Genomic DNA, 19,786 nt, shown 5'->3' with positions numbered 1-19,786 from the left:
CTCTGCAGGTGATCGGCAGCTCCTTGTTATTTGTTCATGACAGCAAGAGAAGGGCCAAAGTCTGGATGATCGACTTTGGGAAAACCACGCCTCTACCTGATGGGGAGGAACTAACCCATCGGGCATCTTGGATAGAGGGCAACAGAGAAGATGGCTACCTTTTTGGACTTGATAGTTTGGTGGACATTATTTCATCCATGGTGAATTCTGAGACTTGAAGAGTTATTTTCCTTTATCCGAATTAACATTGGACTGACAACAACCACTTCCATTCATTCTTCATTTCTCTGGGGAACACTTGGTAGGGAATACTTTGGACTTCCTCAAGGACTCTTTGACAGACGGTTGTCCACTTGTTAGAAGCCACAACATCCCAAAACAGCATGTGGCCATGTCACTGACAGATAGAGCCTCTTTATTTTTATCCAGTGAAGATTCACAACCTAGTTCTTCCTCATTCGTAGCATTCTTTTGTTTTCCTTTTCGACTCGAGGACAGGCCTTTCTCTACCTTCTTTACAGCAGACATTTTAACATGTCACAGCAGGAAAAACAGGTGGAACTAATAACATTAGTAGATATTCCAGAAACCCATGAACATGCATGAGGAATATCATGAATGCTATTTGTTACACCTGTGCTTTTGCAGTAGGACAGGTCAAAGTGACTGCAGTGAAGAAAATATATTTCTGCATGCATTATATGGACAAGACATAATTTCTAGTTAGAAATGATCAGCTTAAAAGCATAAAAAATGGATTGTGTCATCCATATCGATGAATAAATCTAAGGATATGCTATATTTTTGTTATTCTGAACAAATCCCATGAAAAGGCCAAACACCTCTCATTTTTTTGAGGGGTGTTTGGCTGTGTGGGAAGAGTTCTGACTCCAATCCCCCATGTCCAAAAGCAAGTGATTGGGCTTCTACACTTTGCAGATGCAGAGATTTAAATAAACTATACTGACATTTAATGTCAGTAATTTGGGACCTATTCGTTTTAAATATCTACCTTGTTTCCAGACTCCACAAAAATGCACCTCTGTTGAATCAGAGGTCTTAGTGGAACTGCACTCTGTTTGATTAGATTGTCTCTCTTTTCTATAATAACAGCACGTTGGCTGTTCCTTTAAAACTACCTGCACTTAATGGCACCTCCACTGTTAGTGATTATACAGTTGGGTGTGGTTTTACTCATCAAAACATGATTTTAGGTGTGTTTTACAGTGGAATACAAAACTAGTCTTTAAGCTCTTTTTCCCTTTTCGTTTTAAGCCGTCACACTCAAAGCCAGAGACAGAGGCTAGATTCTGTAAATTGCTCATTGGGGTTTGCAGTGGCAAACATGTTTGCTCCACTATAATCTGGCAATAACTGGCATTTAGGTGGAGCTGAATTAGACATCTCACAGTAGTTTCAGTTTGTTATGAAGGACACTGACTCACATGTAACATATTTGCAGGCAGCATGGTGTTCATAATACTTCCAAGGCCAAACACTTATGACCCTTCTTACACTTAGTTGGGAATTTTCACACTGTACAGTAAGATTAATTATGTTTGATGTAGTTTTTAATTCTAACATTATTTTAGTCAAACCCTGTGGAACACTTACAGCCATGAACAATTTTATTTAAGCTATAGAGTGCCTTGACGTTACAAAGCCAAGTCAGACAGCTGAAAATATCTTTCTACCTATTATTGTAATGATGGATTTAGCGCCTAGTCTTAATTGTGGGTTTGTATACTTAGTCTTACAAGGGTGCATGTTTATTAATTCTCTTAACGTTTGGGCTTCATTTGTAGTTTACTTGTTTTTATTTATAACATTATATTATTGTTTTTTTTTTTTTTTTTGTTAACGGGATACTGTGACAATTTAGTTTCTGGGCTGTGAGGTTTTTTCCTCAAGCATGTGTTACAGTATGAGTGAAAGTTAAATTGTGGGGTAGGCTTCTGACATCGAGATCAGCCGGCAAAGCTGTAGAAACGATGACTTTCAGATGACAGCCATTTATTTGAATCGGAAATGCAGACACCGGAGGAAAAACATCTCTCATAATGTAACAGGTTCTTGATGAACAATAAAAACTAAACAGTGTGTAGGTTTCACGATATGTTTAAAATGTCATTGTTTGTTATTAATGTGTGCAGTGACAGTAATCAGACAAAGAGACTGACTGTAATTCTGGGCAGTGCTTTGTTAAAGTAATTCAACATTTCAGGAAATGTGTTGATTAGCTTTCTTGTTCAGAGTGAGACTACTCTCTTCTACGCTAAATATACAGCATAACCATAAAGCAGCTGCTTACCATAGCTTAGCATCAGGAAGAAATAGGGGAGAAAGTTTCTTAACTAATCAAAAACACTATAACATGTTAAGTGAACTTTAGAGATAGGATGATTATTTTATGACCAGCTGTTTCCACTTGTTGCCTGATACTAGGTAGTCCCCCAGCATTGGTTAGCTTTTATCTTATCTACAGATTTGTGTGTAATATTTGTAGTGTATATCATCATCTCAGCTAAAAAAGAAAGCTGATTAGTGTATTGCTCAATCACAAACTAATGTATTAGGACCAACCATCTGAGCTGTTTTTACAGTTGCTAGTATGTATGTGATTCTGGTTTTTTGCCAGCTTCTATTTGTGTCAATATTTCCTTTTAGAATGTGTGTATTGCTGCTTGCATTTGTAATTTAAGCTTATGTTAAATGTGGGTGGGATCTATCTGTCTATGTAGTTCCCCGATGTCAAGGAAATCAGTGCAGTCTGATCAACCTGTATTTAAACTAGTAGAAAACACACAATGCACTAAAGGAACTTTCAAATGCAAAGACGCAGCCCTTTATGAAGCTGACCTGAGGAAACTCTCACTGACCACATGCTCCTTCTGCTTCTTGGCCACATTAATTGCTTCGTTTGCATGAGGTTCATTTACCATTCAAATCACACCTGTCCACAACAACAGCTGCGTCCGGAGAAGGCGGAAAAGAAAGGACATGATTGAGGGACGCAGTGAGGTTGTCAATAGACAAACAGAGCAAAGATGTGATTTGATTGTAAATGGTTTTTTGTTTTGTTTTGTTCTGTTTGGGTAATTTAAGAACTAAATTTGATATTATACAATTTGAAAAGAAATGTGTTAACTTTACAGGGTGATAGAGTTTATTTAGCGTGGAAACTGGGAAAAGCTATAACTTTATTTACATAACACAAAGCTGAATAACATGGGGTTGTGTGGACATGTAGCGCACTCTGCTGTCACTTCATTGACATTGTAGAAAGACATCAACGTATCAGCCTAATTTTTTTTTTTTTAGTTTATCGTCTTCTAGAAATACATATAATTTTGATATCAAAACTTTTGTAATAGCAATTCACTACACTAAAAATTATAATATCATAATATTTCTGAAACAAACATTCACTAGAATCTTCTCTGTCAATTGCTAATAACCAGTAGTAGAAAGAAACTGAAGTACATTTACTTAAATATCTTATTTAACTGCAGCTGTGAGGTACTTGGTTTTTTTTTTGTGTGTGTGTGTGTGTGTGTGCCAATACTAACCTTTTCGCCCATCCAAAATAGATTTATAATCTTAATAGGGCTTATTTGGTTAAATAACTGTCAGAAATAATGGGCTTTTTAATTTTATGAGGATATGTACTTTTACTGCACTACATTTATATGATTGTTGCATATACGGCTTAGATTCAAACAGATAATACAAAATCCAATCACTTGTGATTTATTATTAGGGGATAAGATAAAAGAAAAGTTTTTGATATCCTGGGGGTAATTTGATTCACAAACTAGGTAGCTGCATGATAAAGTAGCTCCCTGTTACCACCTGAAATGCAGGTCTCTTAATATGAGTCATTCTGCATAATATTTTAGATTTTATTTTTGATCCTATCGTTAGCTGAAAATGATTTGGCACTTTTACTTACAGCAAATACCTTCAATGCAGACCTCATTTTAACATACATATACGTAGTTCTTCCACCACCGGGATCAACACTAGATGGCAGCAGAGCCTCATTTCACGTTCCAGGTACGTTTTATTTGCTTTGGGCGACAACTTTCAAGTTGTTGTGTTTTAATGCGGCATCTGTTAACACCTTTTCATGCCGATCAACGCCTTGTAAAAGTGAAATTTATTGTTAATAACGACCAGTCAAGTTTAGTAAAGCAGCACAGGGTAGCACTTTGTTTTTCATGCCTGAACCAACCAGGAACACCTTTATAGCCCCGCCCCCTGCTGTCAGTAGACCATAAGGCCCAAACCCAGAGCCGTTTGTAAATGAAGTGCTGCAGCTTGGCCGCCCTACATCTATGGACGTGGGAAAATGAGGTCGGGTTAAATTTGGAGCAGGATTACTGTAATGATCCCGGGGGCGAATACGAAGGTACATTGCAGTTGAAAACATACACACGAACATCTGCAGAAAGCACCAGCTCTTTGTTAGGTACGTGAACGCAGAGCTTGCTGTGCATGTTTTGTGCACACTTAGACATTGTGTGTGTTGCACAACAGTCGGGGAGAGGAGTGGGGGCAGATATGAGCGGGTTGCGTCAATACGCGGCTCTGGCTGCTGTGCGAAGTTGGTAAATAAGGTTTGACCTCGTGTCAGAGAGACAAACTGGATTAAATACTGCCAGCAGGAGGAAGAGGGTGAACTTCAGACATCTTGCAGCTCATGCTGCTAGCAAACCGCGTCCCGTAAAAAAACTACTGCTGCATTTCACGGGATATAAGGAACCATCTGTTCTTTATATCGTGGCTTTAAATAAAGGCGTTGCTTGCGTCAAGTTGACCTCGTCGGATTTGGGGAAACAAAACATCGAGCACCACAGCTGCAGGTGAGTATTTGACATGCTCCTCCACATTATCATGCGTTAGCTAACATATGTGTCCAGAGCGTCAGCATTTTGTGCTTAGTGCTGTTATGATCATCTCCCCTTCACGATTGCTTCGACCTCAAACTGCTCCGACAGGCACAATCCTGCCCCCTCTGCTCCTCCCATGGCTGCTGCCTTCGCTGCTTTCTCCGCAAACTTTGCTAAACCCGCTGCAACGGCCGTGATTTATACACATTTATGCAAAGGATTTACTGCGCTCCGTTAATACAGTTTAGGTTAACGACGTGGTGTTTGTTGATGCAGTCGCGTGGCCAACGTTTGCATGCACACGAGGAAGTTAATAATCAAACCTTTGAAATGGGCTGTTTTGTAGTACTTTGAAGTACTCGTGTGCTCCAACTCTAACAAAGAGGAACGAAACTGTAGTAGCTTCCCTGACTACACTGCCAGTCTATGAAAGTGCCTTTGATAGATGAGAAGTGAATTCATTCGTGTCCTGTTGGAGCAGTGTTTGGCCCTGTGACATGAAACGGTGGAATATTCAGATTCCTTTTTTCATTTGAGTTCACAATCACTTGACAACTTTGGGAACAGTTGCATGGACTGTTGAAATTGTACTTCTACACTGTGTATGCTGTAAGGCTCCTCAGACCCTTTGGGGTGAATGTGTTAAATTTATCCAGGGACAAAATGATGACAAAATGATGAAATTGAATACAATAACTACAAGTTGTTTTAATGTGAAACATATAAATAAAAAGTGAGTCCTGCGAGCGAACATATGCATGTCTATATTTGACAAACATGAGTATGTGAATGAATTGCTTGACTGATATGTGCTTATCAGAGATTTATCACCATGGTTCTTTATGACAGTCAATCAGTAACAACAAATGTCAGCACAGAAATAACAAAAACACGATTTATGTCAGACCCAGAACAAAGCCGTCACAGTTTTCTTAATTTCCAAATTTATTAAGTCCTTTTCAAAACAGTTTCCTATGTTATTTACTTGGCAATTAAAAAATGTTGTCAAATTGATACTGATAGAAAAATTTAAAAACTAAATAAAGAAGGAACAACTATAAAAAAGTATATTATCCTTTCTGTGAGAGTAAATATTAACATTATATACAAACAAATAGCCATTTTTACTAACGTTCTTATATTGTTTGTCTCTGTCAAACTGCCTCTATAAACAGACAGCGCCGCAGTTACTATAAATACATCTAATACGGTGTTATAATGGATCAAACAGCCACAATACATGTTTCTAGTGATTGTGTTTTCTTTGTACAAGAATTATGTATTATGGGTAATTTACTGACATGAAGTACAGATTCTCTCCTGTTTTGCAGTGCTTCAGGAAACATGGTTTAGCTCACGTTTCCCCTATTAGTAGTAGTGACTCTGCTGCTGTGGTGGCTCAAGGCTACGCAGTAATTAAGGAAACATTTTCCACAGTTGCCTCAGGCGCATTTTTTGAGGGCAGTGACGGGCAGCTGGGTAAGCCTGGGGTGTGCTGAGCAGGATTCCGAGATATACCGGTCACCCCCGACATTACACAAATTACCGCAGATTTACTCTTGGCTATGATCAACATGTTTCGGAACAAGCAATGCGTCGCAGCTTGCTGCCTAATGGTCAGAGTGGCCATTCTGACCCCAGTCCACTGGCTGATCAGTGCCGAATCCCACTCGGGCTGTGTCACAGCGGAGCTATTTTCATAGCAGTGAGTCAACAGCTTGTGCAGAAACGTCAGTAGAGCCGAGACAGCAGCTGAGGCTTAGGAGTGTTTATGTGCATTCTCTCGGGCATACAGTATCATGTGTAATCAGAGTCTACATGTTTTCACAGTTATCTTATGGTGCTTGTTGACATCAAAAGTGACCTTTCAGTTTTCCTTCTTGCCTCAGTTACATTTACTAAGGTTTTAGGTTTGTTATAACAGAAAAGTAAAGATGCTTGCTGGCACCTTGAAAGGACACACACCCATGCTGACAAATGGGAAGTTGCTCAATAAATTACATTTAGCAAGAAACAGTATTTGTGCCCCAGGGATCTCTGTTTTCTGAAGGCATTCATCACATTCGCAGTTGAATCCTGAATCTTAGTGCAGCAATACACGACGAAGCTTTATAAAGTATGGAGCACACAAATGCATTGTGTTTTCAGAAGGGCACCAAATTAATTGTAGCTACATTATTTCTATCATACATATGTGTTTGTGTCATTTATGTTTTGGTAGGACAAAAAGTTAGCGCATGTAATGTTTCCTAATAATCTTTGTCCACTAATACTTTTCTTAAGCTATTGGGCCTTTGTGTGGCGATTGCAAGCCCACGTCTGGACTTCTGTCCACTTTCTGAAAAAGCTAAGCTGCCCCAAAGAAAGATGGATGACCCACATACAGACCTATTGGCTATGTGCGCTACAGTGCGCACACACGCACACGCATGCACACGCCCACACACACACGCGCGCGCGCACACGCACACAGCCACACACTGCTTTGACTCTTCCAGCAACAGCTTTTTCCATTGGCCCGTATCCCAGCCGAGCTGTGTTGAAGCTTGTTGTCACACCCACAAAGCAGCACCTGTAACACACCAATAAACAGAGAAATGTATTGTGTGCTGTGTTTAGAAAAGAGTTTGGGAGAAAAAACGTAGAGGAAATTGACTTTTATGTCTTTCCCTATTGGACCTTTGCTCACTGATGGGTGCAAAAAAATGTATTCCTTTTATTTTGAAATGGCAAAAATGGTAAACCACGATTGTTATTTTTTGTTTTTTATCAACATCCTATTGATGCACGTTCAGCTAGTACAAATGTTCCTATATCATCAAAAATATAAAATATAAAGGAATTAATAAAAAAAAAACTAAGGTAGAGAATAGTGAAATAAAAAAAAAGCTATCAGTGCAAAATTTCCCTTTTAGATCATTTTATTAAAAATTAATTATCTCTGATGAAACAACATATGCTAGTTTCATTGGCATTAAATGTTATATTAATGAACATTTTTAAACTATTTTAAACCATTTTAAATAGAGGGGATGCATATTCACTGCATATTTACAAACTTCACACCACCTTTAAACAAAATGTGTGATAATTCTTAGAATAATCAGCAAAGGATAAACGAGATTATTTCTTACAAATTAGGTGTAATATTCTTAGCATTTAATGAACCTTTGGGCCCTAGTAGGAACCAACCAGTTGCAGAGAGGTGCGGTGGGACAGCAAACCGTGTGCACAAATATGTGTGTTCTCACATTCTCTTGTCCCTAGAAATAGTTAAAACGGGTGACAGGCAGCGACTCTTGAAAGCCTCTGTGTAGGTTTCCAGTGACGCTTTTAAATCCGATTCCTGGACGACATAGATTTCTTCACAGCTTCCACCCATGCACAGTGTTCGTGTGCATGAACACAGGGAATGGAGGTCATGAGTATTTTTAGACTCAATATTGAAGTCGTCCCAAGATTTGACAGGTGTGTGTGTGGGATTTGCCATTTGCCTTTTTGTCCATCTTTGTCTTCTAACATTTTTGACAGATTAATGTCAAATGTTTTTAATAATCTCAAAGCACTTAACCTAGTAAAGTCAGCGTCTTACAGAATTACAGAAAAGTTACCTGACCCCTTTTTTTTAAACTATCAGTCCCGCTTATATATGGAAGGAGATGCGGCCTAACTAATGTTGATTTTGACGCATTTCTCCGTGTTTTGTCTCCTTGTCTCTGTCTCTAGTCCATCATGGCAGGTGATATGATCTATCTTATGCGGGGTTTAGCTAAGCTGAGTCAAGCTGTTGTAGAGACGCAGACCAATGCCCTGCGCAGTGGAACTGGTAAGTTTATCCTGCTCATGTGCTTCCCAAATTTGAGGACTTGTGGGACTCAGAAAATTTAGCGTTTTGTCTTGGAACTCCCCATAACTGCCTCCTTAACCTTTGTGTTAAAGTGATTTAAGCTCATACTTTTAACTAGCTAACTGGCTTAGTAGCTCATATTAGCCTTACATGCAGTGTTACTACAAAGTGTCTTTGAGAAAGAGTTGTAACTGCACAGAAACCAGTAGGATTGCTAACCTGATTTGTGGCTAGCTCAGCCTGTAGGTTGAAGGCAAATGTATGCTAATACGTAGCAGTATTCCTGGTGAGTTCCAATCAAGGCTGCTTTACACTTATTTTCTGATAGTTTTAAAGCTGTCATCAAAGCAAAAAATGGGCTAGAAGTCTGAATTTAACTTTAAACACATGTTTGCCACCACATATTCCATCACTTTGTGTCCTCATTTAGGCGGAATCAGTATTAATTGACCATGTAAAAAATAATGGTAAGAAACATTCTGAGAATCAGAAGATGTGTCCTAAATTGTCCAGAGTAGTACTGCATATAGAAATTCCAACGAATCATTTGTTTCCACTTTTCTGGACTTGTAGTGCTACTACTATTAGACTAAGACCCACTACTGCTGTCAACTTGGGTAGTAAAAATAATAACACTAGTAGGCCTTAAACAAAGTCTGACACCTCATGTTTTTTGTTACCAGGTATTTACGGACCAAAACCCAAATTCTTTGCACTTTACAGTTTTAAATGTTCTATTTTTTTCCCTCTGTGTTTGTAACACTGTTGAACCAGGTGTTGGTGCTGCAGTCCAAAGTGTCCAGTCAGCTGCAGAACAAGGTTTCTCTGCTGCCATGACGAAGATGCAGGTGTGTGACCATGTGTAAATATTATTGTGTGAATTGATATCATAAATAAAGAATTGTACATTACATTTACTGTCAAGAGAATGTTTTCCATAGATTTTGATTGTGCAAATCCGCATATGTGTTTCTGTCTTTGCAGGAGCTGTCTGGCCAGCAGCAAACCTCCGCTTCGGAGCCAGAATCTGCCTTTAGTCAGGATGAGAGTGCTTTCACAGCTTCAGAGTTCAGGGAGGAAGGTGTGGACTTCACAGTGGATCCCTCAAGTAAGAGTGCTGATGCAACAGCCCCTCACAGTGCAACCGCAGGGACGAACCATGTCAGTGGAAAACAGTCTTTGTTTGATGGATACAAAGATCCCAGCAAACAGTTTAGTGGACACACAAGATCGTACCACAAGGATGCCAGGTACAAACAGCCTGCTTTTCAGGTGCTTCTACCCTAAATAGTTTTTGTGCTGTTGTTATGAATAAAATAATCTTTTTTACTTTGTGTGTGGCAGACATTTTACTGTACACCATCATCTCTACAACCACAGTCTGACCAGACATACGTGGAGACAGTTGTACTGTCAGCATCCAATCAGTCAGCTCAGGAGCTACCATCAGGACCCATCCACAGTTGGGGGACTGACAGCTGAAGACATTGAGAAAGCCAGACAGAGCAAAAGGGCTGAGATCAAACCACACAAACAGATGGTAATTCCTGTTCCTAAATTCTTGTTGCTACACATTCTCAGATTTTAATATAAAACGATCATTATTGTTGTTCCTTCTTTAGCTGAGTGAGAGATCCAGAGAGAGGAAGGTGCCAGTGACTCGCCTTGGCAGACTGGCCAACTTTGGAGGTACAGTAATACATCTCTTTCATTTTGTGTCTGAATTTATATCCTGATAATATATGTGACATGAAAATTGGTTGGTGAATTCCACCAGGTTTAACGTAGGCAGTGTTGTGTCAATCAATGACCTGCTCAAGGTCTATAGGATGATAAGCCTGAAAACACCCTTCGTTACACATATACTGTATAGGTATGTCTGAATTTCAAAACAGTTACCCAGAAGGGAAAATACACAGTTTGCTGGAGAATGACATGAGCATCAAGCGTCACCTTGGACATTCGCATAAATAAAACTTTGACCTACAAACTAAATCAAGCTTCCCAAGATATTATAACAAAGAACCTGCGCTCTTGTGCACATTTGTTGTCAGGTTAGACACTAACAGCCTGAGGAAGAGTTCAGGAAGACTTCACATAGAGTTCAAATAAAATTTGTTCATGTTTTCAAGTTGTTATATATTTCAGTGTAGCAGTTGTAAACACTGCTGAAAGGCATTTGCAATCCACATGTCTTCGGTTGTGTGGCTGTTATTTTTCTGATGTACAAAGCTGGAGTAACACATTAGCAGCTTGTAGTTTCATTTCAGACAGTTGATGGATGAAGGTAACAGGTGACATAAAGTTTATACAGAAAAGCTACAATAACAGGGTGAGGGAGGACATAAACTGTTTCAAACTAGACCCAGAGTCTCAAATGAGTCAGAGTCGCCTTCCACACAAATATGCAGCAGAATTTAGCTGCAGATCTTTCCAAACAAATGAAAGATATGCATTTACATAGAAGAATCAGCACGCTGCAGCAGAAATCTACCTGCGCAGATGTACTTTCTTATATCCCCCCGGCCCGATTGCAGAAATTGAGTTTCTTGTTTACAAAAGAGTTTAGAAATCAGCTCACTGGAGAAAGCTGACTGCAACCGTGTTAGTTAAGTGCATGTAAACACAGTCAATGAGAAACAAAGGGCAGCGCTGGGTTTATACAGCATGTTGACAATGGTGACATTTAGGTGTTGAACAGAGGAGGGGAGGTGGTGGAGAAATATAAACTTGGTTTGCCCTTCACCGTCCGGGAAAATTCATTGAGGGCATTAGTCAAGTTAATCTTTTTTATTTTGCTTATGTTTTTACCATTGCTTTAACTGGAGTTAGATAATACTGTTTAGGCCCGAAAGAAGCAGCAAAGTGATTCTTAAAGGCAGAAATTGAAAAGGTAACACACATGTGCTCAGCAAAACTTCAGACACATTTACTTCCTCCCTCTGGGCCAACCTGTCTGCAACAGTAGAGTTTATGACCTGTTTTTGGCAAGTGAAGAAACTTGTATATACAAACCACTGAAGCAAGCTGTGCCCAAATTTCTGCATTTAGTAATGCATCTCAGATCTGACTCTTCGGAGACTTGCTGACTAACTGATTATGTAATCCTCCATTACGTAACATGGAGAAACGTGCTCACAAACAATCCCCTACTCGTGCAGTTTTACTTTTTCTCTTCGTTAGCTGCTGAAATAGTACTCAAACTTTTCAGAGCATTACATAGTTCAGCAACTTAATAACATAGTTTTATGACTGGTTTAATTTCCGCCTGCTCAGTCCCTGTTTTGCCAGTGCATTATGTTGAGATGATCAAAGTGCCTTTATCTTCTGTTGCATAATAGTTACATTTAATAAGCTGGTCCATTCTAATTGCTTTTGTCTGACCGTTTCTGTCTTTGTTCCTATCAGGTCTGGCTGTTGGTTTGGGTATTGGAGCCCTGGCAGAAGTTGCCAAGAAGACAATCGGACACAAAGGTGCAGGTAACTGTACAAATGCATTCAGAGCATACAGTTGCTCTGAATGCATTTTAATATTGATTTGATACAGAAAAAACAGGATCAACATATTTTTTGTGACACAGCAGCTATTAGTATTCAAGTTTTTGTCCCTGTAAAGACAGACGTTTCAATTGATTTGTTGTTCATATTAAACCTCTGCAACTGCTGTCATGTTGAACTGCACCACTGTAAAAATGGATTTATTGTCAGTATCCATGCTTTATGCTTATTTCAATCCAACACACTTGTTGTATGCCAACATAGCAAAAAGAAGAGGAGGAAAAAACGTTGCTTCTCTCATGAACTTGTCACCTAAACATTCATTCCTGCTCCGTACTGTGACTCAGCTAATGCTAAAACAGAGCGTATGGGCGTAAATCTGTGGCATTTGTGCATCTGTTTGTGGGCGTTTATCTTTGTGTGCACATTAATCCTGGATAAGAGGCTGTGTGTGTCTTTGTCTTTGTGTGTGTGTGTGTGTGTGTGTGTGTGTGACCATTGTTAAAGCCCCTACCTGATTCCTTAATGACACAAATGCTCTTTAAGTCGAAGCATACACATATTGGCGTTTGTATGCAAACTCAAGCACATATTAAATACAACCCTAAACCTAAAATTAATTATCAGTGCCAAAGAGATTCACTGTACATGACACAAAATATTACATAGTCAACACCTGTAGAGATTAACTAGGGGTGTGCATGTGGTGTAAACAGCAGCCAGTACTCATACACTTTGTGTATTGACCCAAATCCTTTCTGATTTGTCGGGCTTCAGGTGAAAATAAAAAGGCAGTTTTGGACTCAAGCCCCTTCCTGTCTGAGGCCAACGCCGAACGCATCGTCAGTACCCTGTGCAAAGTCAGAGGAGCAGCATTAAAACTGGGACAGATGTTGAGCATTCAAGGTGAGCAAGAAACGCACACATTCACAAAGAAGAGCAGTAGACTGATGATACAGAGAAGATGGGCTTGGCATGAGAAAAGAGAGCTGAGAGCCAACCTGTAAAATGAGAAAGAGGTTGAATGTAAGAGAGTAGAAGGAAAAAAACAAGAATAAAGAGATGATTGTTGTGGTACCACTAATGATGTTGCTTTTTGCGTATATGTTCTATCAGAGCATTGATGTGTTACCAGAGACACAAACATGCTGATAACAGAAGCTAAGAATATGTTACAGTCTAATTTTAATACTCATCTGTGTACAGATTATACAGCAAACACTTAAAGACTGGAAAGTCTGCTGCAGTAAATGTCCTGGCACAGAGTAAGTGCAGCCTGATCGGGTAACGGCAGTAAACACATCATTAATTTTGTTTTTGGTTGTTGCCTCTACCATCTGACCTTGGATGGTGACCTTTGTTCTGTGGCAGTCATGTAGTTCTGAATATGTTACGGCACGTGTACAGTACTGTGCAGTAAACGTGTAAACTGCAAAATGCATAGTAGGAGAGAAGAGCACACCGCTGCCCAGTGTTTGCTGATCAGGTTCTGTCCTGAAACGACCTTGTGTGCATGTATGTGAGTATTTGCAGAACAGGCAAAGCTTCTCTCTCTTTCTATCTTTCTCTCTCTCTGTCTCTCTCTCTGTCTCTCTCTCTCTCCTTCGTCTCTTTGTATGTCTCTCTCTCTGTCTCTCTCTCTGTCTCTGAAGTAGTGACAAGTTGATTGCTAAATTATAGATAAAAAGGTCAAAGTCGTCTACATACAGAGAAGGTTGAAAAACACTTCACTATGCTGTCAGTGACTGGAAGTAAGTGAACGTGAAGGATAAAAATCACAGCAGTTGTCTTTGCCCACTGTTGACATTTATCTTTCATGGCAGGAATGCACTGTGTGGCTGGCTGATTGTGTCCAACCATTGGACCCTTTAGCACCAGTCCAAAATAGTTGCACTTGTAGAATCTAAAACTATTTTTAAATATGATAATAAAGTTTGTGAAAGTGATTCCTCGTATCACGAGCAATGTCAGCTAAACCCAATGCTTGTAAATGTCAAGCAGTATTAGTATTAATTGTGATTAAACCTGGTAATGACTAGGCTTCAAGTGGTTGCTGTAAAATATTATTTAAATGTTATATTGTAATTGTTATTGTTGATTTTGGATGTTTTTAAAGTTAGGATGAAGGATTGTGTGTGTGAGTTTTTTTTTTTTCTGTTCATGACGAACTTTTATTCAAATAGTGTGTGTGTGTGTGTGTGTGTGTGTGCCAGATGATGCATTCATCAACCCTCAGCTTGCCAAGATCTTTGACCGCGTTAGACAAAGTGCGGACTTCATGCCAATTAAACAAATGACTGTAAGACTCTTTCCTTTCTTTTACATTACCTGCATATTAGACTTGTTTTACTGACAGTCTGTTCATTTATATGATGAGCTGTTTTATGTCCATCTGTAGAAAGCATTAAACAGTGACTTGGGTCCTAACTGGAGAGACAAGCTGGAAACATTTGAGGAGCGTCCATTTGCAGCAGCATCCATTGGTCAAGTTCACCTTGCGAAGATGAAGGATGGCAGGGAGGTGGCTATGAAAATACAGGTGGGCTGTGATCAGTATATTTTCATGTTGATAACATAATCACTGTTATGATTGCTGTCTTAGTAATTTCAGACTAAATGCTTTTTAGAATTTGTGTTGACTATGCTGATCATATGTCATGGGGTAGCACTTTTTCAAGAGGTAGAGCAGGTTGTCCACCAATGTTTGCACTTCTGTCGCAAGCTCCTCCAGGGCACATATTATATGGTCCTTGAGAAAGACACGGAATCTCAAGTTTCTCCTTTGTGTGTCCCCACTACAGAAATGTTAATGACATGGAAGTATTTTTTTTCCCACAGTATTTTGATAATCAAATTAAAATGAGTCATTTTTTCATTGTCTGTTTGTCCCTAGTACCCCGGTGTGGCTCAAAGTATAAACAGTGATGTAAACAACCTGATGACTGTGCTGAATATGAGTAATGCCCTGCCTGAAGGTACACACTCTCAGAAATGTACTCTACTTCACCCACAGGAACAACACATGCAGTTCATCTGTCAGCTGTACGTGCGGCTCTGCTGCACTCACCCTTACTTGGTTGTCATACATTCACTTCTTGTGTCACACTTCATACATTCTCATACATTCGTTCTCATACATTCACTTCTTGTGTCACACTTTCCTCTGCTCCTCACTGTCTTCTACAAACGTCTAAAACAACATTTAGAATGGTACAGTCCTGTAATAGCTTGTGTTACAGTTTTCCCCTCTTGTTTTCGTCTTTGTGTTTCTTAAGGTCTGTTTCCAGAGCATCTTATTTATGTAATGAGAAAGGAGCTGGCCCTGGAGTGTGACTATATCAGAGAAGCGCAGTGTGCAAAGAAATTCAGGTATTATTTAGCAAAAGTTTGACTAAAGCTTTGTCACAGTCTAGAAAGTCAACAGTCACTTATTCTCTGCATGACATCCTACGTATTCGACAATTTATCTAATTCAGGGTTTACAGCATACTTCAAATTTATAACCGTTTTTGCAGGTCAAACAAGTATTTTAACTTCACTATGTTCTGTTGCTGATTTAATTTTTTATTCAACCATTGGTAAATTAACAGCACTGTCTTCTCTGCTGTCCCACCTTGTTTCTCATTTACAACACACAGTAACATAGAGACTTGTGTTACACTTACAAATATAGGTTCATAATTACAATTCTATACTTAGCTTATTGCTTTCAGTTATTAAATTTTCATCTGCCGTTCAGGGTCAGAATTAATGCAATTGTCAGCCAACTATAACTAGATTTTTCTATAAATGATAAATAGATTTATTACTATGAATGTGCTATGTATTACTATAAATTCATGTCTCACTCAGGGAACTATTGAAGGACCATCCGTTCTTCTATGTGCCAGAAGTGATAGAGGAACTGAGCAGCAGCCATGTCCTGACCACAGAGCTTGTCTCTGGGTTTCCTCTGGACCAGGCTGAGAGCCTCACACAAGAGCTGAAGAACGAGGTATAGCTAATGAATCTTTAAACAATTAATGAGAACTTGATTACATTTATGTGGGATATTGTTTGTCAGAGAGAGAGAGAGAGACCGTGAACTAATTCATTTCTGATCAGTAATTCTACTTATAGATGGATGAGTCTCTAGTGGCAGAATTAGGAACTGTTTCTGCCTCTTTCTACTATCTACTATTTCTCCTGCTGCTCAATTCTTTGATTTCCTTTTCACAGATTTCTCTCTTTCATCCTTAGTTTTTAGCCTTGGACTTCACTAGAAAGACACAGCCAAGCATGAAGACATGTAAAAATGAATATTTATAATTCTATTTGCCACAGTAGAATCTATGTATTTTTTTTTTCTGTCACAGATCTGTCAGAACATCTTGACACTGTGCCTCAAAGAGCTGTTTGAATTCAGATACATGCAGACTGACCCAAACTGGTCCAACTTTTTCTATGACCCACAGACACACAGGGTGAGTCTGTCTAAAGAGAACATAGGTCTACTAGTTTGAACACATCGTCGGTTCCAGTGAGATTTAAGAGTTATGAAAAAGTAACAATTTGATCTCTCTAGGTGGCACTGTTGGACTTTGGGGCCACTAGAGGATTTGATCAGAGTTTCACAGATGTCTACATAGAGGTAAGACCAGTTGGCTGCTTCTTATTTTTTATTTACGTGAGAAAAGGTATTTTGTGAAATCAAGAGGGTACTGAATTCACATATGGACATAGTTTAGTTTGATTGCAGTGACTCAGTTGTCAAAAGCATACTTGCATCTCAAATCAGTATTAGAAATGTCTTAATTATACACAGTGACCAAACAATAAATAACTGAAATGTGTGTCAAATTGACATTATGTTAGAGACAGTGGTGATCTGTTTGTAATTGTAGATAATCCGTTGTGCTGCTGAGGGGGATAGAGAAGGAGTTATGAAAAAATCTATTGAGATGAAGTTCCTAACTGGATTTGAGTCAAAGGTAATTCTCGCTCTCGCTCTCTCATTCATTCCTCCTGTTTGACTTCAGAGATCATGTCTGTAAATTGTTGCAATGGATGTAAAAACAATCCAAAGACACCGCTGCTTATTAATTGAATGATTGAATTATTAGTTTTATTTGTATATGTAATCATTCACTTTTAAACTAATCGATCAGCAAAAACATAAGAGTGTGTTTTTCCATGTGCCTTTTGCTTTAAGAACACGACAAAATTAATGTGTTAGATTTTACTACTGGGGCAAATATCTCTGTTCTTGTTTGGAAATGTGTAATTGGAACATTGGTTGTATAAGTTGTATCGCTGTGTGTTTTTGCCTCTCTTCATCCAGGCAATGGTGAGTGCCCATGTAGATGCGGTGATGATCCTCGGTGAGGCCTTCGCCTCCACGGAGACCTTCGATTTTAGCTGCCAGTCCACCACAGAGAGAATCCACAACCTCATCCCTGTGATGCTCAAACACCGGCTCACTCCTCCTCCTGAAGAGACATACTCGCTGCACCGCAAGATGGGCGGCTCATTCCTTATCTGCTCCCGGCTGAATGCAAAGCTGCAGTGTAAGGAAATGTTCCAGAAAGCATATCAGAAGTACTGGGAAGGCCGCACACCACCCCCTCACTCAGCCTAAGTCAGTCTCAGGTGTCAAGTGTTTTTGATTGACAGACAATGGGGCCAAGAGCAATGTGGCCGTAAATGGAGAGGTTAGGGTATGAAGACGAAGAACTACGGTTTCCGTCCTTTAATTATAACTGAACACTAGCTCAGCCCTCTCATTTTGGGCAACCCACTATAATGGGGTTATGGTTCATCTTCACAACCACTATTTCTTAGTCTGAAAGGGAGCGTCAACATTGTATCATGGGCGATTTAAGGCCAAACTCTTACCAATATATGGCGCCAAGAGGACAGATTGGTAAGAGGTGGGAGGGAGAAAGACGGAGAGAAACTGCTGTGTTTAGGTGTAAAATGAATGTAAAAATGTTAGTTTTATATCTTCTTTGATGTTTTCAAGATGATTCTTTTTTTTGATTCTTTTTTTTTAATTGCTGTGTTTTGTTGAACTTGTTGACTGCCAGAGGTGTTACCCATGATACTATGGAATATCCGTTACTTTTATTGCAGACCCACAGTTGAAAAATAATGGCATTACGTTAGTATGTAGGACATATAAGTCACAGTGTTGACCAGGACCAACTTGTCAGGGTCATAAATATAATTTCTGTTTTTTTTTTTTTTTTTTTTTTTTGTGAAGGAAGCTTAATTAAACATAAAGACATAAAGAATTTAGGCTTTGCATGAATTTAGACAGCAAAATAACTTTTGTCATATTGATAAGAAGATAATGGAGTTCAAATAAAGGTGTTACTAAGTGATCGGGTTTAGCTAAATTTAGCCAATTAGTAAATCTGAAACTTCCTACGCTCATATTATTTCTGGTACACCGTAGCCTCCACATCAACGTACCCTCCATATTTGCAATAGTTAATGCTGTTGATCTAATCAGTTGCTGTTTATAGCTTTTAGCATTTTAGGGAAACAATACTGTGGACATGTCATTAAATCACCAGATCTGTTTCAAAGAACCTCTGGTCAAGGCATGATTTCTTTTTTTTATTTTTTGTCTTGGGACAAAAGTGTGCAGAACTCCAGCTACAGTAGAGATGGTTGCCCCTTTTTGAGCTGTCAGGACGTCTCATGGTTTATGGTTATATGTGTCAGATATTTCACTGAATTCCAGTTGGTTCCTAATAAACTGTTAGCACCATGCCTCAGAGGTTTAGTACTGTTAGAAATTATTCAGATTCAGTAGTATCACCAAAAAAAAAAAAAAAATCACATACATGAAATCCATGTTTCTCTTTCTAAGAAGACACGACATCAGCACTTGTCCTGTGCTCGGTCATGAATGTTAATGAACTACAGGCTTGGAAGAAGCTTATATCGCACAAGCTCAGCTTGCGGGCTCACCTTGCTTCCACAAGCCGGACATCTCCACACCTTCTTTGGTGTGAAATCCTCCATCACCTGGCTGCTCTGTGACTGTGAGAGTTCTCTATATTCTATTCACAGTTATGATGGTCTCTTGTGTAAAGCTGAAAAAAAAACAAACAAAAAAAAAACAAGGTGCCTAAAGTTTGCAGTGGAAGGCTTTTAGCTAAAATTTTTCAACTTTGTATTTCAATTAAAGACTGTGTGAAAACTTTTTTTCTAATCAAACTGCATTCTTAACAAAAAGATGTGATATTTTATGAAAAGAGTAAACGTTGGATCTACTTTTCATCATGTGGCTCTGTGTGTTTTTGTGGCTTACAGTCATTGTAAGAGTTGTTCCTTAGAGCACTGGTATGATTTGATTTTCTAACAAATCTCAACATGTATATAACCCAGATTTTATCCATGTATCATAGTCTTTAGGTCAAGCGGTTGTAACGTGTGTTTAAAGAAGAAGAGTAAAAATACTGTACAGGGAGACAGAGGGTGTCTTCCTTATTTAGTAATGTCTTGGCCAGCTGTGGAAGAACTGGCAGTGAGCCTGGGACATGAACGCAAACAAACACGC

The 19,786-nt window shown here is 39.1% G+C and overlaps 2 protein-coding genes across 9 annotated transcripts in view; both read left to right on the top strand.

The window, feature by feature from the left end:
• The window catches only part of itpkb (inositol-trisphosphate 3-kinase B), an 86,577-nt gene extending 83,334 nt beyond the window's left edge, over positions 1-3,243 (top strand). For all 4 annotated transcript variants that reach the window (XM_067481141.1, XM_067481138.1, XM_067481140.1 and 1 more), the window contains one exon: positions 9-3,243. In XM_067481141.1, the coding sequence (XP_067337242.1) occupies positions 9-218 (210 nt within the window). In that variant the 3' untranslated portion in view covers positions 219-3,243. The remainder of the gene's footprint in view (positions 1-8) is intronic.
• Positions 3,244-3,857: 614 nt separating this feature from the next.
• coq8aa (coenzyme Q8A, genome duplicate a) lies at positions 3,858-19,506 on the top strand. Of its 5 annotated transcripts, none has more exons than XM_067481146.1 (17): positions 3,858-4,411; positions 8,619-8,718; positions 9,514-9,587; positions 9,724-9,989; positions 10,120-10,279; positions 10,362-10,428; positions 12,148-12,219; positions 13,015-13,143; positions 14,451-14,536; positions 14,636-14,776; positions 15,131-15,212; positions 15,513-15,606; positions 16,090-16,231; positions 16,593-16,700; positions 16,802-16,867; positions 17,121-17,207; positions 17,558-19,506. In XM_067481146.1, exons 1-17 carry the CDS (start codon positions 4,388-4,390, stop codon positions 17,852-17,854), a joined length of 1,995 nt encoding a protein of 664 aa, XP_067337247.1. In that variant the 5' UTR covers positions 3,858-4,387; the 3' UTR covers positions 17,855-19,506. The 5 variants fall into 5 exon arrangements, with proteins under 5 accessions (XP_067337247.1, XP_067337244.1, XP_067337243.1 ...); XM_067481143.1 differs by having other exon boundaries at positions 3,872-4,411; positions 10,084-10,279; positions 12,148-12,213; XM_067481142.1 differs by having other exon boundaries at positions 3,872-4,411; positions 10,084-10,279.
• The last annotated feature ends 280 nt before the right edge of the window (positions 19,507-19,786 follow it).

The sequence above is a fragment of the Channa argus genome, chromosome 17, assembly GCF_033026475.1.
Source record: "Channa argus isolate prfri chromosome 17, Channa argus male v1.0, whole genome shotgun sequence".
In the NCBI taxonomy this organism is placed as follows: domain Eukaryota; kingdom Metazoa; phylum Chordata; class Actinopteri; order Anabantiformes; family Channidae; genus Channa; species Channa argus.
This window is presented reverse-complemented; position numbering and strand designations above follow the sequence as displayed.

Excerpts from the sequence above, each read along its gene's own strand:
- coq8aa (XM_067481142.1), top strand. The coding sequence starts at position 4,388 with ATGATCCCGGGGGCGAATACGAAG. Across the intron at positions 8,719-9,513 it reads TGCCCTGCGCAGTGGAACTG|GTGTTGGTGCTGCAGTCCAA; the intron begins GTAAGTTTATCC and ends CTGTTGAACCAG. Across the intron at positions 15,213-15,512 it reads GAGTAATGCCCTGCCTGAAG|GTCTGTTTCCAGAGCATCTT; the intron begins GTACACACTCTC and ends GTGTTTCTTAAG.